This window comes from Canis lupus, chromosome 15 (assembly GCF_048164855.1).
Source record: "Canis lupus baileyi chromosome 15, mCanLup2.hap1, whole genome shotgun sequence".
Taxonomy (NCBI): domain Eukaryota; kingdom Metazoa; phylum Chordata; class Mammalia; order Carnivora; family Canidae; genus Canis; species Canis lupus.
In genome coordinates this window covers 48,980,681-49,006,986 of record NC_132852.1, presented here as the reverse complement: position 1 = coordinate 49,006,986, position 26,306 = coordinate 48,980,681, and the positions used below count along the sequence as shown (strand labels likewise).

General features: G+C 42.5%; 1 protein-coding gene across 6 annotated transcripts; it reads left to right on the top strand.

The window, feature by feature from the left end:
- The first annotated feature begins 981 nt into the window (after window positions 1-981).
- LOC140605157 (cyclic AMP-responsive element-binding protein 3-like protein 2) lies at window positions 982-26,092 on the top strand. 6 transcript variants are annotated; one of them, XM_072777268.1, is made up of 4 exons: window positions 982-1,471; window positions 13,868-14,015; window positions 16,787-16,950; window positions 17,485-18,067. In XM_072777268.1, the coding sequence occupies exons 1-4, from the start codon at window positions 1,370-1,372 to the stop codon at window positions 17,641-17,643; spliced, it is 573 nt and encodes a 190-aa protein (XP_072633369.1). In that variant the 5' UTR covers window positions 982-1,369; the 3' UTR covers window positions 17,644-18,067. The 6 variants fall into 6 exon arrangements, 2 of the variants coding, with proteins under 2 accessions (XP_072633369.1, XP_072633370.1); XR_012007883.1 differs by lacking the exon at window positions 16,787-16,950 and having other exon boundaries at window positions 993-1,471; XR_012007884.1 differs by lacking the exons at window positions 16,787-16,950; window positions 17,485-18,067 and adding an exon at window positions 23,917-26,092 and having other exon boundaries at window positions 1,019-1,471.
- Window positions 26,093-26,306: the final 214 nt, after the last annotated feature.

Sequence of the window (26,306 nt, the reverse complement as noted above, 5' to 3'; positions counted from 1 at the left end):
GCGAGGCATGTAATGGCAGATAGAGCTTAAGACAGAGATTGATCAGACCATAAGCAGACTTTTAAGGTACATGCAGGCATCTCACCCTCCAAGCCGTGGGTATCACCAAGGGTGCAGAGGCGGGCAGCAGATCAAAGCAGTACTTCAGGAAATGCAGGACTTGTCTAATATTTGAAATGTAGTGATGGACGGATTTCCTGAATTGCCATCGTGCATACTCTCATCAATGGAAAATGCTGATCCCCAACCCAGTTCTTACCGGAGGGGCAGAAATGGCTGGTTTCTCAAGTTCAACATATGTAAAAATGTACTTTTTACTCTCACTCTTCTCAAAAATAGTTTCTATTTCTCTTAGTAACACTTCCATCCACATCGCTATGTATCTCGGGGCTTCATGCAACATAGGATGAATCTCTTGTCTGGTTTTTCTGCTCAGACATCCCTCCCCAGTCTGGCTCCCATGGACCCCATTTCCATGGCACCCCCTTATGTCAGGTGCCTCCTCACAGTTAACCTGATCTTCTCACCGACCTTCCTTCCTCCAGCAGCGCCATTTGTTTTAAGATTCTTATTTTATTTATTCATGAGAGACAGAGAGAGAGAGAGAGAGACAGAGAGAGAGAGAGAGGCAGAGACACAGTCAGAGGGAGAAGCAGGCTCCACGCAGGGAGCCCAATGTGAGAGTCAATCCCAGGTGTCCAGGATCCCGCCCTGGGCCCCTGCAGGCGCCCCTTTGTCATTGGCCTCGCCCTCTGTCCATCACGCCCCAACCGAGCACTCCATTGGTCGGCTGTCTCGCCGGGGCAGAGGGAGTTCCCCGGTGACGTCAGAGGCGCTCCCCGCCCACATTCCAAAGCCTGGGCTGAGCCTTCCCGCTGCCCAGCCTTTCGGGGCGGGACGGGGCGGGATCCCTGACTTCTGATTGGGTCGGGCGGGCGCGGTGAGCATCCGATTGGTCACTGCCCTGGAGGGGGGTGGAGTCATTAGCTGGGGTCCTGGAGCCGTGCGGAGGAGCCCTGGGGAAGTCTCAAAGTTTGCGTCTGGGGCGGTAGTGGGAAGTGGGCTTATTGCAAAGGGATTTTCTTGGGGTGAGACCTGATCTGCCTCTGTTTTGGATGCGCGCCCTGCTGTAGCCCCATCAGCCTTCAGCCGGGTCCCTGGACAGCCTGTCTCCCCCGGCAGTTCTCAGAGTTCCGAGGTCACCGGCCGGGAGCACCTGGCAGCTGGTTCTCCGGCAGGTAGATAGAGCACAGGACGCGCTTCCTTCCTAGGTGCCTAAGCTACACGCGCACGCGCACACCCCGCGCGGGACCCTAACCGCGGAGGCATCTCCACCCGCTGTGCTCAGGCCGCAGCATCCTCGCCCGGCATGGAGGTGCTGGAGAGCGGGGAGCAGAGCGTCCTGCAGTGGGACCGCAAGCTGAGCGAGCTGTCGGAGCCCGGGGAAACCGAGGCTCTGATGTACCACACGGTGAGGACCTGAAGGGCGCGGGGGGCGGGGGCTGCGGAGGAAGTGTCGGGGAGGAGGCAGGCATGCCCGGGGCAGACACCCAGCGACAGGTGTGCTTTTGCCCCCCGGACAGACCAGGGTGGGCCCCTGGCCCTTTTCGGGCTTCCGTGATCGCAGTGACAGTTTGTGTTCCTTTGGCAAGGAAGGCTCTGTTCCCGAGCCTGTTTCACCCCTGCTGGGGGGCAGGGGAGAGCCCAAGGGGTAGGTGGTGGAGAATTCGGTGCCACTGTTGAGTCTGCTGCTGTTCCCTGGGAAGGTTTGGAGAACTAAACAAAGTGGCATTTTCTTCCCTTCGCTGTCACAGTCTCGCTCTTTACTTTTTCTATGTTTCTGGAAGGAATTGCACGGGTGTGCGTGTGTGTGTGTGTGTGTGTGTGTGTGTGTATTGGAAAAGCTTCTTTGACATGTAGGAGAGAGACTACGTTATTTGGTCTCTTTAACTGGACAGCCAATAAATCTGCTTCCTCTCTCTTCTTCAGGGGAAAGATCAGCAGAGTATGGAAATCTGAGGCAGTTGCATATGTCAGAAAGGCTTTGGAGGAGGTGGAACGGCTCCCCAGTTCTTTGTTCCGTCTTATGCCTCAGGGACCCGTTTGGGGATTGAACTGTCACAGAACACTGCACATTTCTTTTAAAGGTGTCAGGTTCAAGTGTTTGGCATTGAGTTTGCAAAATAAACTCCTGCTTCCAACAGCCAGCAATGTTAATATGATTTTATGTGAGATCTACTTTTTGCTTGTTTCTTAAAAATGCAGAAGTTAGTAATGAGTGAGAGACAGACAGAGAACTAATGAGAAAACGAGAAGCTTGGCTGTTTTCCCTTCATGATTTTTTTTTAAGGGGGTCAGTGCCAGGATATTTGAAACTTTTGCAAAATGGCCTGCAGGCCCCACCTCCTTGGCCTTTGCCTCTGGTCTACGTTATTTTGGGAAAAGGGATGAGGGCCTCCCTGTGATTCCCACCAAGGCATTTGTGATGGCTGAGAATGGCTTGTTGGAAAAATGCAGAGTGTAGGGCGGAGAGGGAGTGGTAGTTCATGCTGGGGCAAAAGCCAGATGTGTAGTGGGATTTGGGTTTTACTCACTGAGGCTTTCCCCGAGGAGACCATTTGGGCTGCATTTGGTTTGGGGGCCCAGATGAACTTCCTGTTGTCAGTCCAGGACTTAGAACACATTGGCCCTCAAATATCTTCTGGTAATTGGGTGCTCCAGGTGTTTCTACTGACATGGGCGGCATTTGAACCATGGGGTGGAGGGGGGAGACAGTTCTCTTTTGTTCTTAAACATACTATGAAAATATCTCATCCAGCAGCTGTAATGCCACAGCTTTGGGGTTGTCTTTCAGCTGGTGGCATGAATTGTGCACAGGCATACACATTCCCTTTCGGCCTGTGACTTGCATTTGTGAGATCACAGACTAGGATTTAAGATGCTACCTGTGACTATGACATTAACTCCAGACAGAACAGTTTGGACTGGCTCTAATTAAGATCTTTATGAAGAGTGTCAGGGGTAGAGACCTTACATTCCTTTTGGCATTAAGAGCTCAGTTTTTCTTTTTTAAAGATTTTATTTATTTATTCATGAGAGACAGAGAGAGGGAGACAGAGAGACAGAGACAGAGACACAGGCTCCATGCAGGGAGCCCGAAATGGGACTCAATCCCAGGTCTCCAGGATCACACCCTGGGCTGCAGGCAGGTGCTTAACCGCTGAGCCACCCAGGGATCCCCCAAGAGGTCAGTTTTTCTATGTTACTGTGATGAAGCAGTGATGTGTGATTATTTTTCCTCTATTTTTTTATTTTTTTAAAATGACTTTTATGTCTGCCACTTAGGAATGTGTCTCTCTTCTGGGCAGCTCACTCCTATAAAATGCCACTCATCATTACTACGGGTCCTTGCCAACACACTATGTATATGAATTAGTGTTGAAAGAGGTATTGGATTTAGTAGCAACAGACGGCTGGATTGTATTGCTTCTAAACTAAGGGGAGTCTGGCAGAGATTTGAAAATAGATAACTTTCCCATCTGTTTCTTGAACTCTGTTGGGTATCCAATTGCAGAGCTGGTTATTATTGCTGTTTGTCCAAAATGTGGAATAGTCTGACCCCCAGGCCTAAATAGGGATTTAGTTACCACATGCATGATTGCTAATGCCCTGTTTTAGCAAACCTGTCACCTACCTGATTTTAAAAATGTAGAGGGTTCAAATCGCCTGAAGCTGCGATTGTACCTTCTCTGGCACCTTCTGTGAACCAGCTGGAGCAGTGTTTTTCTCATATGGTTAGTGGGGAGAAGACTTCTTGGTTCAGAAGGACAAAGGCTTAGAAGGGACAGGTTCCAAGCTTACAAAATAATGAAGTACATGGATAGAATGAATATGCACTTGCTCATTAGATCCCAAGTTTTTAGAGCTTTGGGCTTCCTCTTGGAGCTTAAAATATAGTTTCCGGGCAGCCCCAGTGGCGCAGAGGTTTAGCGCTGCCTGAAGCCTAGGGTGCGATCTTGGAGACCCTGGATCCAGTCCCACGTCGGGCTCCCTGCATGGTGCCTGCTTCTCCCTCTGCCTGTGTTTCTGCCTCTCTCTCTCTCTCTCTGTCTCTATGAATAAATAAAAAATCTTAAAAGTTTCCATACAGATGACATTTTTTTTTAATTTTTGACAACATATTATTTTAAAACAGTGAGTGCTGTTGTATCCAGAGTGTGTATAGGCTAAAAGTGGGCCTAGAAAAGATGGTAGATCTAAAAATGAGAGTGTGTCTCTTTTCTGGTTTGAAAGCATTGTGAGAAACCTTGTTCCTTCCCCCAAACCTGCCCGGATATTGGGCATTTCTAACACATATGTTGTGTTCCTCTAAGATTCGGTGCAAATTACATTTCTGGGCATTCGTTGTGGGATTTTGTAATTTAAAGAGGGAAACAGGCTATAAATTTTATCTACTAATATAGACACAGTTTATATTTGGAAGGACGCTCAAGAAATGAATAATTGTTTCTGGCATGGTCATCTGGGGACTGGGGGGGTCAACAGAGGGAGCAGGGGTAAGGGAGTTATTTATATACTACCTCTTTTATACTGTTCTATTTTTTACCTCCAGAATGTATTTAGAAAATGTAAAATTAAAGCTTAAAGGCACCATGTAAGACTGGACTAGAGGTAATTTTAACTTGAGTCTCCCTAGCGGGAGAGGAGATCTGGTGCTCCATTAAGGCTCAACACTTCCTGAGGCACCTGGGTGGCTCAGTGGTTGAGCTCTGCCTTCAGCTCAGGTCGTGATCCTGGGGTCCTGGGATTGAGTCCTGAGTCCCATATCAGGTTTCCCACAGGGAGCCTACCTCTCCATCTGCCTATGTCTCTGCCTCTCTCTGTGTCTCTCATGAATAAATAAATAAAATCTTAAAAAAAAAAAAAAAAAGGCTCAACACTTTCCAAGTCAGTGGAGGCCTTGGTGAAGAGAGGAGGAGGCCAGAATCCTTGGTGGAAGGGGGCTCTACGGGTGGAAGATTAACTGTGAGTTTGGGTCTGATAAACTTTTTGATCTTGGTAACTTTCTTATATCTCAGTTTAACAATCTGGAAAATTGGGATTTTTTTTTCAATTTTTGCAATGATTTTAATCTTCGTAGAAAACTATATGATGGAGTCTGCAAAGATAATGATGTTTGGTTTTGTTTTCAATGCTGTTCATATCAATCTAGTACTTGTAAGGTTACTTATTGGCTGTGCACTAAAATTTTATATCTGGTTGGTTCTTCAAGTGAAACGACCAATACCAGACAGTGGGAGGTAGAGAGTTAAGGGGCTGTTCAACCTGTGTCCAGATGTGAAGGCCATCTGGCATCCACATCTATCACTGAGTTCTGGGATGGAGTTGGCTAATCTCACAGGCTGGTGGTTTCCCCTTCCTCCTGGCTGGCCCAGCAACTGATGTGACTCCAATGGGATATTGAAGATTTGGGGCTGATGTACCACCTTGGGGACAACTCCTGTTATTGGCCCCTGACCAGGTTCTGAGGTGGAACCCAGGGTCCTGCTGGCTTGAGGATATCATTGCTTGTCACCTGATCTTCACGCACTGAATGATAAGTAATGAGTTCTAGTCGAATTGCAAAGCAAATATAGTTTGTCTTCAAGGCTCTCACTTCACCTTTCTTGACCTTTGTTTTCATGTTTTCCTCCCTTCTTGGGCCTCAAGTACTCACTGTAATAGTGTTCTCTTTCTAACTCCTAAATTTTGCTCTCATGAAAGATTTGATGAGCTTACACTGAAAATTTAAATATTAGTAAAGTTTAACATGACCCCTAAATGGGCATTTATATTTAACAGTAATTACTTCCACTCAAAAAGGTGGATTTCTTTTTTTTTTTTAATTTATTTATGATAGTCATAGTCACAGAGAGGCAGAGACACAGGCAGAGGGAGAAGCAGGCTCCATGCACCGGGAGCCCGACGTGGGATTCGATCCCGGGTCTCCAGGATCGCGCCCTGGGCCAAAGGCAAGCGCCAAACCGCTGCGCCACCCAGGGATCCCAAAAGGTGGATTTCTAAATGGAGAACTTCTGGCAATACCCAAGTTGTAGGGGAGAAATATTTGGGGAGTGGGGGGAGCACTCACTATTCTTCTACTATTCCATATACTTGGCTCTTATTCATAAAGCAGCCAGGTACATGTGTTGCTAATATATCTATGATCTAAAGGATTTTCAATGGCTTGGTGAAATTTCTTTGACCTATTAGATTGTTGTCTCTGAAATTGTTCTCATGGTGATAACACAGGTTGGGGGCAGGTGGACTCAGGCATACTGCTGAAAGTTGAGAGGGCACTACTGGATTTTGTGCTTGCCCTCTTTCTTCAAAGACCCCAAGTAAGAATGTTCTATGGAAGCAGGGAAGTCTGACGTGAAGCTGGTCTTGCAAGAGAAACGAAGTATTGCATCTAGGTGAATAATTGAATTAAATTACAATTTTTGCAGCTGTAAGTAACTGAAACCTGATTCAGATTGCTTATACAATAAGTAAATTATTATGTCACGTTGTAAGTATATAGCTCCTTGTTTGACTGACTGGGCAACTCCTCCGTGTCATTATGGTCCTAACAGCCATCCATCTATGTGCAAATTTCATCTTTGGGCTCAATGCAATGAGAAAACAACTCATTGCCATATGAGTTTCTGGTATTTGATTCAAAATGGCAATATTCAGAGGAAAAAGAGAGATTGAGCCTTGCTGTGTCCTTTTTTAGAATGGAAGAAACTTTTCTCAGAAGTCTGCCAGCTGATTTCTCTTTGAGCTTCATCGACAAGGATGGGGTCATTTAACCATTTTAAAACCAATGGCTAGAACAGGATTTTCATGATTGGCTCAGATTAGTCATCTGGGGCTTGAAGAGCTATCGGTAGCTCACTCAGCATGATCATTGGAAAAATAGTCTGAGTTGGCAGTCCTTTCATTAGTGTGTTTGTTTGACCAATGGCTGTTTTCCTCACAGAGGTGGGCTAGCAGATGGAAAATGTTTTATAATCCACAGTAATTAGCCTTGGAAATAAAAGATCAAACCAGGTACTGTGCCACTTACAAAGCTCTAAGAGCGTTATTTACCTGTGCTAATAGTACCGAATGAAGGAAGACCACAGAGACAAGACTGGCCTCTCGGAAATGCACACAAAGGTGATCAGGGAGGATGTGCTGCTGTGTCCCAACTCACTAGCTAGGAAATGTAGAATTGACTATATTATCTGAACTGTCTGTATCAGGGTCAAATATCAGGGCTAAAGGTAACTAAGCCTACAATCATGCTTATCATGTAAGACAAGAATGACTTGTTTTGTTGGGAGGTCCACACAACTTCAGATCTGCAGGTGGAAAGCTGAATGTCAGTTTTCAAGGAAGCTGTTTTGTTTTTTTTTTTCTGTTTTTTTTTTCGGTTGCTCGTGGCTATTCAAATAGTGATAAGCCCAGGTGTACCTATTGGCATCCTGAACTGCCTGCCTCAGCCTGGCATGGCTCTGATCTGTCTGCTCTCTCGAGGCAGATGGCCCTAGGTGTTGCTTGGTTATTTGGTAGGATTTTGGGCCTACGGCTATAGAATGTCTCAATTGTCCAAGTGAGTAATTTTATGAATGAGGGGGAGTGTTCATGTTCCCTGCCACTGCAGAGTCCAGATTGAAAGAAAATGATGAAAAGCATGATCTTTGGATCAACCTTGAGCCTCCTCCTCTTCCTCCCTGCTCATCACATGCTTTCCATCTCTTCCAAATGAAGTTCTAAGTGACCTAGATTTTTCCTGAATTGAAACATATAGGTCATCTGCGGGGTGCATGGGAGGCATTGGCCTGTTTTATGTACTGAGAATCTGAGGCCTAGAGCAATCAATAGATTGGCTTAGCTGAAACATAAGCTCCTTGAGGACAGGGGACACAACTTTGGCTTTTCTGTATTCTCATGATGCTTACTTAGCCAAGTGCAAGATGCTCAGAGATACACAATAATTGCTTGATGCCTAAAGAAGTGGAGTGAGGCACTCTCGGAGAATGGTTAAGTTCGGTGGCTCTGACCTCTTTCGTTCATATATTTTTTAAACTCTAAATTCTTGTAAATGCTTCTGGAAATCTGAAAATTTAGTGTGGAAGCAACATGGGTAATTTGGTGTCAATGATCTTTTCGTTAGTTTGGAGGTGGGAGTGTGGGTGATTGTGTAACAGCCCTGGTTTCCACTAGTGTGGAGCTGAGGGCAGCATGGTGGAAAGGGTGAGCTTTGGCAAAGTCAGGCAGATTTGACGTCAAGGGCCATGTTACCTCACATGTCACTGCCTGGCCCATAATAGATAGGCTTTTCCTCCGTCTCCCCTGACTTAACATCTTCTCTCTGAGGCAGAGATGCTCTGACCTTAGGAGTCTGACATCACTCAGGAAGCACAAGAGCCTGTTATTAGTTTCTCGCACACATCCTCATTTCCTGCCCTCCCCAGCTTCTACCTTCTGCTGTAAACACAGGTCTCTGCCTTGAACACATGTTTGCCAGATGCTGTTGCTCCTTCTTGCTCACATTTTTTCCCTTTTGTTTACTGCCAGCTTTTCTGAAATAAGTAGTCAATACCTACTGCCTGCATTTCCTTACTTTCTACTTACTTCTGCACCCTGTCAGTTCTGGTACCCACTGTTGCTAGAAGGTCCTCCAACTTCTCTATAACTACTACACCTAGTCTTTTCTCTGTCCTGACCTACTAGGCCTCATGGACATAATTTGGCAGCATTGACTACAAGGTCATCTCATAACTCATTCGTGATCGGCTTCCGTGACAGTCTGAGGGGCTCAGCTTTTCCTTTTTCACTGGCTTCCTTGCTACCTCCTAAATGTGCGTGTTTGGTACTTGGCCTTCTATTCTTTCTGTATGCTCCCCTCTATCACTTTCAATACAGCCAGTTCTCAGATCTTTGTATCTATTTTTTTGCCTATTGATGGAAAGTTTGGTATAACCCAAGATTCTTCTGGGCCTTCATTAGTTCTGGAAGGGCAATGACTGGGTAATCCTGAATCTTCATGATCATTATTCTGAGAAGAGTAGGGGACACTTTGAACTCCTTTTATCACTGCACCCCATTTATCTCAGGGTATCTCATTTATTTACTGACTTAGCTCTCCTGCTGTATAGACCCATGAGAAACTCACAGGTCATTACTGGGACACAGTTGTTTCTAGAGTCAGTGTCACTCGTCAGATGCAAGCTGTGTTTTAGCTGGGCTTGTGCTTATTCTTTGGGTTGGGAAACACTTTGTGGTGTTCTGAGGTGGTATGTCTAAATTTTTCTAGGACTAGGTGGCAGGTCAGTGCAAAAATCAGACATAACTTCTTAGAATCGTGTACCATATATTTCCTCCGTTGTGTATACCTGCTGTCAAGCTCAGTTGCAATTGCCTCCTGTTGAACTGCCTGCCTTTGACTTGCTCTATTCTGGAGTAATTTATTTACCCAAACCGTGCTGACATTACTGAAGAGCTTTGAGGTGTTTTTAAGAGTAGAGATGGGTTACTCTGAGCCACCCAAATTCCTATGCCTGCTTCTTGTTAGAAGTATCAATGATGGCTCTTGGAAGAGACTTTTTCTTTGGAGCATGTCGTTTTGATGTGTAAACTTGTGTTACAAGGTACTTGACATTCTGGGTGTCAGTTTATCCAACTTGTAAAATACTGCATTTGTATCACATGGCCACCAAGGTTTTTTTTTTTTAACCCCATAGTTCTATTCTGGGTATCATGCTCTTGCCTTTGAAGGCCTTTCAGCTTTAAAAAATGATTTAACACACCAACAAGATTTAGTTGATTGCCTGTATAGTTGGAACAGCTCAATTGGCAGCTGTTGTGTTGCATTCTGTAGCCTCTCTTTCCTGACTTAAAACCTTGCTTCTGTAAAACCCAGACAATATAAAGAATGGAAAAAACAGAGAGGCACAGAGGTAGGAAACATTTTTCTTAACATCAGAAAAAAAAAAATCCTCTTCAGACTTCTTGGCAAATAAGAGGAGTCTGGGGGAAAAAAATCCACAAACAGTTTCCTAGTTGTCTGAGTGTAAAATCCTGGTTTTTAAACATTTCATATCTTGGAAATGTCTGAATAGTTTTTGTTTAAAGGGAAATTCCTTTTGGCTGAGAAAGAGCCTGCAGGATTCAAACTGATAGGGTGATGTTTTTAGAAAATTTGGAGGAAATAAGGATTTGTGATGAAAATGCGTTCTCACTGGCCAATTGTGTTAAACAGAAATTCAAATCCAAGGTTACCAATCATAACATTGTAAAGGTTGAACTATTAACTCCTTCCTTCCCTTGGCTTCCTGTCCACGCATCCTGGGGAAACATATCTCACAGCCGGTCCTTCCTCCAATTTGAGGAACTTAATGAACTGCTTTTCTAAACCTGTGCATGTTCTAGGCAGGAGGATGTACATTATCTTGACCTTGTGGCTCTCCCAGTAGAGTGGGAAAGAAGATATATAAACAAGTCATTAAATACCTGATGTACATTTTGCATTAGAGCTGTATTCAAAATATTTCTGGAGCACAGAGGATGGAACCACAATTCCAAAGGAGATCACAGAGCAGATGATATTCACAACGGGTCCTGATGTATAAATAGGAATTCTCTAGGCAGTAGGAGTGGCAGGTATAGAGTAGGAATGTGTAAAATGTCATGGTCGATTCTAGGAATCCCAAATACTTTTAGGTACTTTGAGAGTACCCTATGGGGAGTATTGGGAGATATGACAAGATCATAAAAACTGCATGCCGGACAGCCCTGGTGGCTCAGCGGTTTAGCGCCACCTTTAGCCCAGGGCCTGATCCTGGAGACCCGGGATCGAGTTCCAGGTCGGGCTCATGGAGCCTGCTTCTTCCTCTGCCTGTGTCACTGCCTCTCTCTCTCTCATGAATAAATAAAATATTAAAAAAAAAATAAACATAAAGAAAAATGCCTTGCGACTAATTAACTCATAAGCACTTCACACATTACAGAAGCCAATTGTGGGGTAGCAGCCTGGGCTTTTAAACTAGCCACTGGCTTGTTTTGTGAAACCTGAGCCTTTAGTAATATGAAAGAACTTTTGAAAAATTCTTAAAATTGCTCAAAATTGGGATCCCTGGGTGGCGCAGCGGTTTAGCGCCTGTCTTTGGCCCAGGGCGCGATCCTGGGGACCCGGAATCGAATCCCACGTCAGGCTCCCGGTGCATGGAGCCTGCTTCTCCCTCTGCCTGTGTCTCTGCCCCTCTCTCTCTCTCTCTGTGTGACTATCATAAAAAAAAAAAAATAAATAAAAAATAAAATTGCTCAAAATTCCTGCCAATTAATATAAGGTCACCCCTCTCGATTGGAAAAGAAAACTTTCCCTTTATTAACATGTTGATATGACCCAGAGAGCATTCCTACACTCCACAGTACAATCCGGCAGCGGGCCAGCCTGCACACGATTCTGTACCAGATGTGTCACATTATAAGATTTCCTGATCTTCTGCTTCAGTCTCTCTGTCGACAGCCTGTCATCTGCTGGAGTTTATCATCTACTCACCGGTACCATTCATTGGTTGCCAACGTGAGGCAGGTCACAGACAAGTAGGCTTAGATCTATGTTGCCACTAACTTGCAATTTGGCAACAATGTCAGCCAGAGCAAACGGCTGTTATTTTTACGACAAGCAAACCAATTCTGTACTTTTAGATTATGGTTAATATAAAACAGCGTCACTTCATGTATCAGAGAGCTTTTAGTTCTGGAGCCCCTTGAAGGCCACGTAGACTGAACCTATTCAGCTTTCATTTCTTTTTGACAAACAGATGCAATGTTCTAAAAATAACAGGTGAGTAAGAGGCAGAATTCATGATAAAAAAAGCCTCCTGACACTCCCTGCACTGTAATCTATGTCTTCCCTGCCTACGAGCAGGCATATGTTGGCAATTGCTTCTTCTCGCACCTGGTTACCACTCCATTCCTCGAGGTCTGGATTTCAAACTGGTGCAGTTATCAATCACCTAGCAGGCCTTGTCAAACTGGCTGAACTGCTGGCGGCCGTACTTTCTTAGCATTTGCTGCATTTGTCCCACTTAATAAGCCCTCCCAAATGACCTTCCTCGAATTAACAGCAGCCATGTAAGAAATATGATGCTTAATGACTAATGAGATAAATTTCGTCTCAAGGACTGTCAGAAAATGAAGACACCATGTCTTACAGTTTAAATAGAATTACGTTCAAACCCAGAGAACAAGCTCTGAGTGTGCATTTTTAATCTGTCACCTACTAGATAAACTGCTGAATTTAAAAACAATTTGGGAGTCAATCCATTTTTTTTTTCAATCAATTTTTTTCAATCCATTTTTTTAACCATTGACAAGCGTATACAGTGTGCTTGTCAAGAAAGATGCCAAAAGTGCGTTGTTTGTTAGAATTTTAGGCTCATTAGGAGAAAAGATGACAATGCTTCAGACTGGAACGTTTCTCTTCATTTTGCATCCATCCACATGACTACACTGAACACAGCTACAACCTCGTGTGACACATCTCTGCTAGAGAAGAAAATGTAGCTTGGTATCTTGATCACATAGATATTAAAACAAGTGCATTTTCCTCTCTTTAAGCTGATGATGACCTAGGGCCAATCGACAAGCCTATTTCACTGGGTGACAAAAACTAAAACCCTATCAGTCATGTGTGAACAGCTATTTATTTTGGTTAAAGCCATTCAAGTATTAAAGATATAAAACACAAAAATACATCTAGATTTCTTCAGTCTAGAAAAATGTATCACTATTTGGATGATAGTTCTAGCATACTCGGTACTGCACAAAGGCTCTCTCTAGAATGGATAAAATTAACAAATAACCGTAAGGAAATTAAGATTATTTTCAAAAAGAAAATAACACACATTTAAAAAAACACTAAACACAATTTGTACACAGACTAGATTTGTCAGCTCAGGAGGTTAAGAACAGCCCACTCACATACGGACAATGGCCATGTTTCCAATTCCTCATAGGGAATGTCCTTCCACGTGTGTGTGTGTGTGTGGTAGGAGGCTGGACAGATACATCTCATGTAGAAGACTTGTTATAATGCGTCTATGACAACCACATGCCTTTTTAACGTATGTTTTATTATTATTAATTGACATGGATGACACTAAGGTCAAAGTCCCCTCACATACAAAATCCTGCATGTTTATGATTAAAACTCAAATGAAGTCAACTTCGACTCTCAAGCAAAGTAGGTCTGAAGGCTTCCACTCAACTCTTCCTTTCATATGCAATTCAGTGTATGGCAAAGCTGTGTAAGTAGAACAACTGAAAAAAGAACTAGTGCTTGGGTTTGTAGTGTCCACACCTATCGATTCTTCTCACATACAGGTACTAATTAGCAATAACTGGCAAGACATGAGCGAGTTCTACTTTATCTCTTTGCCAAACCTCCATACTGTTCTCCACAGAGGCTGCACCAGTTTGATTCCTGTCAACAGTGCAGAGAGGGTTTCCCTTCCTCCGTATCCTCACCAACACTTATTTCTTCTCTTTATGATAACACCCATTCTATCAGGTGTGAGGTCATGGCTCATTATGGTTTTGGTTTGTATTTCCCTGATGTGATGTTGAGCATCTTTTCAAGTATCTGTTGGCCATCTGCAGGTCTTCTTTGGAGAAACGTCTTTTCAGGTCTTCTGGCCATATTTTAGTCAAGATACCTGTTATTGAGTTGTAGGAGTTCTTTATATATTTTGTATATTAATCTCTTATTAGACATATAATTTGCAAATAATTTCTCCCATTTAGTAGGTTGTCTTCGTTTTTTAAAAAAATAATTTATTTATTTATTTTACAGAGAGAGAGAGAGAGAAAACAAGCAGGAGCAGGAGAGGGAGAAGCGGGCATCCCCCCACTGAGCAGGGAGCCCAATGGGAGGCTCAATTACAGGACCTGGGACCATGACCTGAGCCAAAGGCAGATGCTTAACCAACTGAGGCAATCAGGTGCCCTGTATTTTCATTTTGTTGATGATTTCCTTCATGGTGCAGAAACAGTTTAGCGTGATAATACTCCCATTTGTTTATTTTTGCTTTTGTTTCCCTTGCCTTTGGAGTCCCATCCAAAAACAATGTTGCTAAGACCAATGTCAAGAAGCTTACTGCCCTGTTTTCTAGGCATTTCCTGGCTTCTGGTCTTAGAACCTATCATCTGATCCAGCTATTCCACTCCTGAGTATTTACCCAAAGGATATCAAAATGCTAATTCAAAAAGATACATGCAGCCCTAACTTACAACAGTATTATTTACACTGGCCAAGATACAAAAGCAATCTAAGTGTTCATGGATGGATGAATGGATATACACACATGCACAGAATACTACTCAGTCATTAAAAAGACTCAAGTCTTTGTGACAAGGAGTCAACTGTGACCAGGAGAATGGACTTGGAGGGTGCAATACATGAGACAGAAGAAGAAAAATACCATATGATTTCACTCATCTGCGGAATCTAGAAAACAAAACGGACAAAACAAAACCAAACTCAAAGATGCAGAGAACAGATGTGGTCATCAGAGGGAAGGGGCATGGGCTATGGGTGAAATGGGTGAAGGGGGGTCACTACAGTAACAGATGGTAACCAGACTTACAGTGGCGATCACTCCGTAGTATATACAAATGTCAAATTAGAAGGCTGTACATCTTAAACTTATGGAATACATACCAATTATACCTCAAAGGAAAAAAAAGAAGAGCAAAATCTGTGGCAAAACTGGCTACTGAATTAATGGAGAAAGAACTCCTAAATACTGAGTACCACAAATACTTTTTTTTAATGTCGAGGTTCCCTTTAAAATCCCAAACACTGTATTATTCTGCAATAAGCCACCTTGTCTTAGGACAAATTATATATAGCAAGCCACTGACATTTGCAAGGCATATGAACTGAAACCTTTAGAAAAACCCTATAGAATATACCATGCTTCATAAAAGCTGGTAGATTATTTTTAAAAAATTAAGTGACCCCTTTAGAATCTCAGTGATTCTATAAACACAGTCAATTCATTAATAAAGCTATGGATTCTAACAAAAAGGAATAAAATGAACTCTACCCTCCAACTCAGATGCTATTACCATACTAACATGGACCCAAGTCCCCACAATCAAAATCACGAGGGAGCACGGCGGCCACCAGGAGACACGTGGGGACATGGACAGGCACACTAAGGATAGGCCGGCACAGCTCAGCAGGGCACTCTGACCTTTGGTGGGGGGGCGCCATAGCACCACATCAGCACAGAGGGCATCTAGGAGAAGATCAACAGCCAGGTACAGTGGGGCCCTGCACAAGGAAGCCATTTCCAAATGAACTTCACAACATCCATCCCTGGAGTCAAACACCTCCGCCTCCCAGGACAGAGCTCACCCAGGCTTCATCCTCAGACACTGCTGGAGCCTCACCAGGACTCCTAACCAGCAAGGTCAGGCACAGCTGCCAGAAACCCCAGGGTCTATCTGTAAAGGGGAGAAAGGCTATGAGAAATGTTATTGCTGCTTCAACATATATAGTACACAACACATAGAAATGTATCTCATGCTTTGTGAACAGAAACAAAAATTCTCAAGCATTAACAACTCTATCAGTGGGAGTTTTTGCATTAAATTAAGCTTGAGGGAAGGAAGCAATGTGGGCTGTAAAGAAGAAAAATATTTCTCTTAAGACAGTTAAATGTTAACTATGTGCATTAATCGAATGATGATATAATGTTCTGCAAAGTCAGCTATAAAGAGTGTTTTCTATTACTTTTCTACTTTCCCATTGATTTTTTTGCAGTAACAACTAACTGATAAAACTATGTATAGCAAAAAGAAAGTGCCTAACTTGATGTGTCATTTCCTTTTGAACGAAAGAACCTATAAAATTTGTGTGAGAGAATATTAATTGCAACTATACCTTTTATGGCAGAAAACCTTAGCACTTTGGTTGTCTGCCTCTTTTTTTGAGGGCAAAATTATTTATTCCTTTATTTTTAAAATTTTTTGGCAAATTTCTAGGGATAAATGCAGTGCTTAGAACATTTTCACAGCTTGCTGTTTGTAGAAGGAAAAAGGAGAGGTGGAAACAGGAGGGAAGGAAGGAAGGAGGAATTTATGTCAGACAATTTAACTCAATTACTAAATTCTAGGAGGGGCAAATATATATATTTGGAAATGTACTTGAAGTTCACCTTATTTATTTATTTTTTAAAAAGATTCATTCATTCATTCATTCATTCATTCATTCATGAGAGACACACAGAGACAGGTAGAAACACAGGCAGAGAGAGAAGCAGGCTCCCTGCAGGGACCCGATGTGGGAATCGATCCTGGAATTGTGGGATCACGACCTCCACCACTGAGCCATCCGGGTACCCCACGTTCACCATACTTAAAATCAGGAAAAACAAACTGGTGAATGTACATCATACCTTTTTGTATTAGTGTAACAAATGCATTTTAATCCACACAAGTCTGCTAGTTTTAATCCCGGACAATTTACAACCGTTGTAGGTTTAAATTCCCTTAGGTGAATAATGATGGAATTTTAGCCTTGATCAAGTGTTTCTAACATTATAGAAGAAAGGAAGATAAGGGCATGCAATGCAGATTGCCTTCTCCATGTTTTCATAATTGGTAGTGGAGTTGTGCATAAAAGTGAGCTTCTGGGCTGGGTATTGACCCCAAGAAAATGAAAACACGAATTCAAAAAGATACGTGCATCCTATGTTTATTGCAGCATTATTTACGATGGTCAAGATACGGAAGCAACCAGAGTCCACTGATAGACGAATGGAGGAGGAAGATACGGCATACACATACTACATACCTGCGTACATGTGGCCACATACACATGGCGGGGTGTGCATAGCAGAATATTTTGCAGCATGGAAAAACGATGAGGTTGTGCCATTTGCAACAACATGGATGGACCTGGAGGGTGTTGTGCTAAGTGAAAGAAGTCAGACTGAGAAGGACAGATAATCATGATTTCAGTCATATGTGGAATCTACAAAAACAAAGGAAAAAAACAACATAAAGCAGAATTGGGCCTATAAATAGAACAAACTGATGGCTGTCAGAAGGCAGTGAAGTGATGATCAAAATGGGTGAAGGGGAGGAGGAGGTACAGGCTTCCAGTTACAGAGTAAATAAATCAGGGAATAAAAGACATAAGGAATATAGTCAATGATACTGTAACAGTGCATATGGTGACAGGAGCTACATTTATGGTGAGCACAGCATAATGTATAGAGTTGTCAAATCACTATGTGGCACACCTGGAACTAATTTAACATTGTGTGTTAAAGTCAGGAAAAACAAAAAAAAATTATTTTAAAAAGAATCTATTAAGGGGGGGGGAGGAAATAAATAGCTGCTGGGAAGCTCTCAACAAATACTGTAACAATACTGATCTTTCTCTTGACTCCTCCCCAGCCAGTGATCATGGTAAAGGCAGCAGGAATGGTGGCGGCTGAACTTGGACAAATCTTGCCATTTACCACATCTGCAGTGGAATTTCTACGGCGGCATTCAGAAGCTCACATTATTTGTTCATGTGTTTGTTTGAAGAGGCCTTCTGTGAACAAGAGTTAATTAGTCTGGTTTCTTTTCCTTTACTGCAAGATCATGAGAGCTTTGGGGAATGCATTTCATTTCCTTGGGTCATGAAACTTAAAAATGAAGTTTATATTTAATGGATCTAGTAGTTGGGGAAATTATATATAAGCATACTGCTATAGAACAATGGCTTTTGGTCAGGAGACATTCCCAGGTAGGAGAAAGTAAAGTCCAGTTTAACAGCAGTGCAGTTTTAGTTTGCAATATATACAAATTTAAGAGACGAGAAAAAGAAAGCCAAAACAGTTTTGGACTACACAGGGAGTTGGAGAAATAAAACTAACCTGCAGGAAAGATCATGCAATTACTGTAATGAATTTCAGAAATGTAATGAAGAAATGGAGTTTGGGTTTACGGCTAAATTAGGTAGGAATCCAATAAAATTCCAAAATGATTTGAAGGAGGAATTCACTTGGTTATTTTGAAACATGTGATTAGTTAGTTTTGCTGAGTGAGTTTGCCTTCTTTTTAGAATTTGATCTATAATCAAGGTAAACCTTCTCTAGGAAAGGGTGGAAGTTCTAGCCAAATGGTGGGAGGGAACAGGTGTGGGTGGGTATGAGGGGAAGCCTTCTTGAAGGTAAGCTCCTTGAAGGCAGATCAAATATATCTGAGCTTCCCATACACCTACTAGCTCAGCCCTGAGCTCAGAAATGCTCTCTAAGAATTTTTCGATATTGATTTGCTTTGGAATTTAAGTGCATTATCTGCAAGAATTATCGTTGACATAGAATAAAATGTCCTAAAATTTTTCAAGATGAAATCAATATAGTCAGAATCCTGGGGTCTCAACTGGAATTTATCTGAGTCCAAATATCTTAAAAAGATCTTTTTTGGGGAACTACTTCTGTTTTCCGACAGCTTGTGGCCAATCTCAGATTGAAGTGGGATGGTTTCCAGGACCAATAATTTGTCAAGTGCCAAAACCTGTGCAATGGAATGGCATTCTGTCTTCTGACAGCCTGATATTTGAAGTATATGGGTCTCGTATCAGAACCTCCAGATCTGCGCTGAATGTGATCCAGGATTTCCTGAAAGTCTATGTGAGATACAGGATTTTGGAAGGAAACCATCTAGGATCTGTCAACGCTCTGCTTTCCTAGATTTTCTAATCTTTATTACCAGAAAGCAATGTGCCTGGAGCATATTTTCCAAAATCTCATGGCTATGTATAAACTATCTTCTGTTAGCCTTGTTGCAAAAGTTAGCTGAGAGTATTCTAAAAGACATGGTCTTGGGAAGTGTATTTATCTGCAGATAATGTACCGCATCTTCCAGTTTACTTCTTATAGAACTAAGCGGAAGAGATAAAAGAACTGCCCCTTAAAGTCATTCATACTAGGAGTCAAATTCAAGAAAAAGATAGAGTTGGGGAAGGGGGATAAGCTATCGATGCTGGTCCTGGCTACACCCTTCATTGATTGATTAAATAAATCATTTTGCTGTATCGACTGGTGTCAGACTTGGTGGTAGTAGGCCCAGCCACACAGTGATGAATGGGACAGGCTGCAGAGGCCAAGAGCACTAGATTGTTCCCTGATCGAAGGAGCGCCACTGACTAGAAGAGTTATGGCCCCTACGGGCTAGCCTACAGTGAGGTCTGTCCATTAAGGGCAAAAAAGAAAAAAAATAGCTTGTTTTCTCAAAAGATTTATTTTATTTATTTTTTAGAGAGACAGAAAAAAAAAAAAGAGAACATGAGCAGGAGGAGGAGGGGCAGAGGGAGAAGGAGAGGGAGAACCTTAAGCAGCCATCCCACTGAGCTCAGAGCCTGATTTGGGACTTGATCCCAGGACTCCAAAATTGTGACCCAAGCAGAAACCAAGAGTCGGTTGCTCAACCCACTGAGCTACCCAGGGACCTCAAAAATTAAATTTTAACCCTGGGATTCCAATCTGAAGGATAGACCATGGAACCTAATTCAAGTCATCATTTTCTCAATTCTTCGAAGGAGGGTTGATAGCTAGCATCCTAGAAGCATAGGGGAGAAGTTAAGTCATTGCTTTTGATGCAGCTGTGGTGGCATTAGGGCTTAATTTTCTCATGAAATCCTGGATGAGGAATTAGAATGAAATAATATGAAATTATCCAAAAGGTAACTGGAAAGTTAGAAGCAAAATACATATTGAAACAGAAATACTACTTACTGCGGACTAGGACCTGTTCTAAGTGCAATATGTGTGTTAACTCATTTAATCCTAGCAAGTGGCTTCATTATTGTCCTAATCATTGATGGGAAACCAAGACACAAAGTGGTTAAATAACTTGTTTGAAGGTAATAACTGGTAAAACTGGGGTTTACACCCAGGCCCTATGGATTTAGGGCCTGAGGTGTGTAACCTGAAGAGCAGCTGAGACGTATGAGTGGCAGGACTGGGTCTTTGTCCCAGCGTTGGGAGAGGCAACCTGCCATTGGCCACAAGTGTCCCTAAATGTACTCCTTGTATCTACCAAAGTCCTGACCACACTCTATCTGGGACCACCCCTCAGGATTGTATTTGTCCTGAGCAACTTTGAGGGATGAGGAGACGTTTCCTCCTAAGCACAGAGCTGGCCCATCTTCTCTTGCTCTAAAACTCAGTTTTCCTCTCTGGGAACACACTCATGAGTGTGCAGGCTGCATGCTGAGGTCTTTGCAATGTTCCTGTGGAATGAGGTAGGCATGAGAACCAACATGAACCGACCTGAAGCTCTGGATGCTTCTGCCATGGGTAACCAAGTCTTAGGCCACTGACCCAGAAGTCTTGTGTCTTCTGCTGGCATCTGTGAAACAGGAACAAGCTAGCTAATCACCTTCAGGTAGCAAAAAAATCCCAAACCATGCTGTTTCTGACACACAGATGGCAGTTATAGAGCAGAGGGATTATGCTCACTTCTGAGCTTCCTTCCCTACTCACCATCCATTGGTCCAAGGGAGCATCACCCCAATTCTCAGCGATATGGACAGAGATGGGATGCAGAAAGTACAGAGAAGCCGCAGGAAGATAACAGAGACACATTTTTCTTAAAGTGGTTCTGCTGTTTATGAACAAAACAGCAAGAAGCACACTGGAAGTGTGTGTGCTTCCTTTCATAGTTCCCAGCAAAAGTGACTTCATCCCAGTGATTTTTTGATTCCCTTCTATTTTCATCTTTCATTTTTATGCCTTCTCTATACTTCATCACGGGTCAGAAAGTTTATAGTTATACAAAATAATTTTTCCCCTCGTTTTTTGCAAGACCATGTGGAAACTCGGTGATCCAGGACAAAGCTACAGTTTTTAAATAAATTCCTCCCTCCAACATCACTTTATGTGGTCCTGCCTCAGTAAGCAATCTAGGCTGTGGAAGGTATTACCATTTCGCTAAATCTATTAAGTTTCCACTGCTAAGAGACATCTTTACTATACAACATGTCAGTTACACTCAACCCAGAATTCTTTAATCAAATCCCCACTGTGTGAAATACATGAAGTACCCTCTTCCTCTTTTCTTCTCCTTCTCCTTCTTCTTCTTCTCCTCCTCCTCCTCCTTTTTTTTTTTTTTTTTTTTGAACCTTCCCTTGACTTTTTTAGTTAACTGGAAATGAGTTCAATTGTTTTTGGACTTTTCTAAAGCCACCAAGAGTGGCAAGTGTTAAACAGTTGAGAAAAGTTGGTGAGATTTCCAGGAAAGGGCACTTGGAGGTTGAAACCAAACTTGGAACACTACATTTTTTTCAGGTTGAATTTGCCCTTAGATCACCATAATACAAACTTCTCTTAACATGAGCTGAGGTTATTCACCTGATAAAATCCTACTTCTGAAAGGAATTGTACCAATACAGCTAGAAGGGGACATCCGTCATTTATATAATTACAACTTATTATTTCCCTTTACATGTTATCCGCTGAAATAATGAGCCCTGCTTTGGAAACAACCTTCTAGAATCCTTTTCAGGAAATCTTGACCCCCACCCCCATATTACAGGAGGGACAGTTAAATCAAAGTGTCTTCACATAGTGAAATTTTTCAATGACTCAATTGAGATTCATAGAGAATCACCCAAGTGAAGTGACAATCAAAACCTCACATTTAATGTTTAACACATGTTAAAACATTGTAATGTTTTGTTAATACACTTAAAACATGTTAGAGATTATATTCTAAATTGACAGTTGCTCAGCACCTATTAACATTTTGTTTGTGAACAAAATACTTTCAGAGGATTGACTGACAGATACGTATTTCATTCTTTTCTACTGGTTTTAAAATCTATCCTTAAAAAAAAAATCCATAAGCAAATAATTGACTCTACCTCAGCTCCCAGTCAGAGTCAGACAGTTTATGCTATTTTAATTTCAGTTCAAAAAAAAATAATAATAATAATAATTTCAGTTCCATGGACTGGTTTGCTCTGGCTCTTGCCCACTAATGACTAGCTTTTCTTCCTGCCAGCTATTCTGATCTATAGACATTGGTCTCATACTAGTTGCAGCCCTACATAGAAGCAGCCTACCTAGAATTTTCTGTTAGCTCCTAAAATTGCTTTAAGTTCTAATCCTTACAGATAACTGTGGATGCCAAGAAAATTAATGCCATTCCACTTTAAGTTCAGCATTAGCACAAGTCCGGGCATCCCAGGCCCCTGTGAATAAGAGCTGAAATTTACCTTACTTCAGTTACAGGGAAAGCAAAAACAAAACAAACAAACAAACAAACAAAAAAAACAGTTTACAGCTTAACGCCCTAGAAAGCCCCATATTAGAATGAGAACAGAGCTCAATGCCTTTGAAAGCCCCATATCAGAACGTAAAAAGAACTTGAAAAATTCCTCCACCCCTTCTGGAGGTCCCCTAGACCAGCCCATAAAACTAAGCTGAAACCCCCATTGGGGGTCCAAGTCCTTGCTCTGCTGTAGGGTATACTTGGACCTAAGCTCGAGCTTCCAAATAAACTCTCGTGTGTTTGCATCGGTGTCGGCTCCTTGGTGGTTTCTCGGATATGAAATCTTAGGCACAACAAAAACCACCTATGTGATGTCAATCACAAGAATTCTTGTCACAATTCTTGTCAATCACAAGAATCAGATCAGATTCTTGGATCTGAAGAATAAAAAACTCATTACTTTTGTTTATCCATCCATCCATCCATGATTCATTCACATTTTTATTGAGCCAGAAATATGGTTGGCACAGGGAAAATGATTATTAACAAAACCAAACAAGGAACCCAGTCTCCTGAAGAGCCAGACATTGATCAAGAAATCACAGACAGGGAGGCACACCGCAAGAGACTCTTAACTCTAGGGAACAAACAGAGTTGCTCAGGGGAGGTGCAGAGGTGGGGTGGGGTAAATGAGTGATGGGCATTAAGAAGGGCACATCATGTAGTGAACACTCTGGGTGTTCTATGCAAGTGACAAATCACTAAATTCTACCCCTGAAACTAATACTACACTAATTGGTAATGATCTTGGATTCAAATCAAATCTTGAAAGAAAAAAAAATCACATGAATGAATTAGAGTTACAAAGTGAGATAACTGTCCTGCAGCAGAGATAACTGGGTCTCACAGGGCCCATAAAGGAGGAACATGACTTTAATGTACTCAATTGAGGTGCAGTTTAGAGAGCATTCTGGGGCCAGAATATGTAGGACCCTGATTGTAACCTTATGGACTTTGATTTTTATTCCCAAAGTCTACAGCCATAACACCCTGAACGCGCCCGATCTCGTCTGATTTTTATTCCAAAAGCACTGGAAAACCACTTGCAGAATTTAAGCACCAGGGCAACATCAGCAGATTTTAGTTTTACAAGATGGCTTTGCCTGAGGCATGGAAAAGAGTTTGAAATGGGCCCTGGGGGAAAGAGCCTAGTTCTTAGGCTTCTTGTGAATGTGATTGTTGTGGAGGTTTGTTAAGAATATTATTTAGTGCATTTTGCAGTACCCTGTCAATAAGGACCTAAGGGAAAAATTGTCCCTCCTAACAAAGTACTGGGAATAAGTAGGGTAGGCCTGACCTGAGTTACTATCGTTTTTATCTTATAAACACTTGATAGATATCTTATAAGTATTTATGTATTTTATAAACACTAAGGAGATATTTAGAAATAATACAACTGATTATGCTCTCATATTCTTATTGGCTTCCAGAAAAAGCTACAGCCAAGAGTATTGGACTCCAGGGTATTACATTTTGCGCTTTCCCCATTCCTAGTTTTATCTTATCTTATAACTTATTTTCCTGTGCCTTAACTTTGCTTTTGCTTATTCTTTTTTTAAGTAGGCTCCACACCCAGTGTGGAGCCCAACACGGCGCTTGAACTTGTGATCCTGAAATCAAGACTTGAGCTGAGATCAAGAGTTGGAAACTTAACCGACTGAGCCACCCAGATGCCCCTCTTTTTGCTTAATTTTAATATTATTTTGTACCCCTAGCACAAAACACCTGTAATACAATTACACTAAACACATGTGTAGCTACCTTAGAAGACATGTCTGACCAACAGTAAAACGTGTTGACAATATACCCACCACACACACAAGGCCAAGATACTGGAAATGGTATGGGGGTATGTGGAAAAACTGTGGGGCTGGCAAGACTGGGGACCTCAAAACGGCCGACCCCAGGCCAGTAACCTTGCCGTCCTACCTTAACTTAGCACACAAAGACCTGTAACCCTTGCCCTAATCAGAATGCTGCCCTGCCCCCATCTGCCTCCCCCAAAAAACTCTTTATAGACCCCCCTACAGTTTGCTTTGGTGTGACTTCCCAGACCCACAACTTCCCCGCTCTCTTGCTCTCTCCCTCCCCTGCGGGCCATGGAACCTTGCCGGAGAGTGCATCCCATTAAAAGCCTGTTTCCACCAACTTGTGCCTAGCCTCTCTTCCAGTTCACTACCGATCAGATTAAACTTGACAAAAACCATGGTCCTTTTGTACCAAACTGCCAGTTAAAGACTGTGACAGCTAATCTCTATGTTGTTAGGAACTATATCGTTCCAAGATGTGTGAAACTGGCAGGGACATAAATTCCAGACATCATTCACTCTTGGCTTTGAAACGGGCTCATGGTATCTGGTATTCGGCAATGTTCTTTGGAATTTGTAGAAGAATCTGACCACATCTAGCTTCAGATGTGAAACAAAAAAAGATCTTATCTTATTTAGCAAAGTGATAATGCAGTGCTTTAAATATGTCCCAGCTTAGATGACACGTGATACTTTTCTCAATGGTTCCGGGGAGCCTCAGTCATTGTGATTTGATAGCACCAAAGTCAATGAGAAACAGACATGCGGAATTTGAAGCGGAAATGTACGGTCTTTCTGGATCTTCACATTTGTTTCAATTTCTCACTAATGACTCTTCAAGGCCTTGAATACATTAGTCACCCTTTTAGGCAACTTCTATGATTAAAAGTAAGAGAAGAGCAAGTAGGATGTTACCTATTCATTTGGCTGAGTCTTCGAACTCTAAAAGACGATGATGAGACCACCAGTCCATGCGGTGTCAAACTTAACAATGCAGCAGAGGCAACAAGAAACTGCTCGACCCAGGAGTAGATGTGAGTGAAGGCTCACCGGAGGAATCACTCTATACCATAATCGACAGTCTGTACACGTCACGGCCTCGGGCTTGGCTCGGCTTCATCTGGTGCACACCTGTTGGTCTCACCCAGGAATTCAAGAAGGGCACTGAACACTAGTGATGAAACTGCTCTGCGAGGATATTCTGATTGTTCCATCACATGGGCCTCTTAACAATCCTAGCTTCCCAAACTGCGTTCTCAGTGTGTTTCTCCAAAACAATGAGGTGCCAACCATTATCTGAACTCTTGAATACCACCTCCGCCTGTGGCTGTCCTGTTGTGGGGACACCTTTCGCAGCTGCATGCTTTCCCCGTTTCTCATTGTGTCCCCTGCCAAGTTTGGACCCCTAGAATACCTACCCTTGTCCTGTGCCCAGGCTTGCCGTGTCGGTGATTCATTCACACGGACATTCCGCTGTGGGCTCTGTTCTCTCAGGGCTCGTGATATTTACAGATATTTACATTCCTTCCCAAGCTTTGCTGTAGGCCAAATCCTTCTCCTCACCTGGTCCCATCTGGTCTACCCAGACTCAAAAAACAAAACAAAACAAAACAAAAAAATCACAACCAACAGTCAAAATAAAGGAGGAGCAGGTGGAGATTTTTCCAAGCCGAGACCCTGAAGACGAGAACTGAGGAAGACGGACTCTACATTTACTGGTGTGAGGATGAAAAGAGATACTCAGGATGATGCATATTACACACCATCTCACAAGCTTTCCGTGCCTGAAGTACCAAGCCCGTTGTTCATTCCGTGCAAAACTGTGAGAGTCAGGCACTCTTTCAGAGCCTTCTGGGACAATATGGACAACATGTATAAAATATGGGATGATCACCAAAATGAACCTGATTAAACTCAAACAATGTACTTAATTTTTTTTCTATCATCTCCTTCCTAATCCCCATCTCCTTACAAAGGTGGTCAGTGATTCATTATGTTATTATCTGTTTCTCACCCCAACATTTGTATCTACCTGTATCCATCCATTTGCTTATGACTGAAACCAGGCAGCCATATCTGTTTCTACATCTAACCCATGACCGTTCTAATTTAAAATATACTTTATAACCATCTTATTATTTTCTT

Coding starts and splice junctions, on each gene's coding strand:
- LOC140605157 (XM_072777268.1), top strand. CDS start 1,370: ATGGAGGTGCTGGAGAGCGGGGAGCAGAGCGTCCTGCAGTGGGACCGC. Junction 1,472..13,867: donor AGGCTCTGATGTACCACACG/GTGAGGACCTGA, acceptor TTTATTTTACAG/AGAGAGAGAGAGAGAAAACA. Junction 16,951..17,484: donor CAGCATGGAAAAACGATGAG/GTTGTGCCATTT, acceptor ACTCCTCCCCAG/CCAGTGATCATGGTAAAGGC.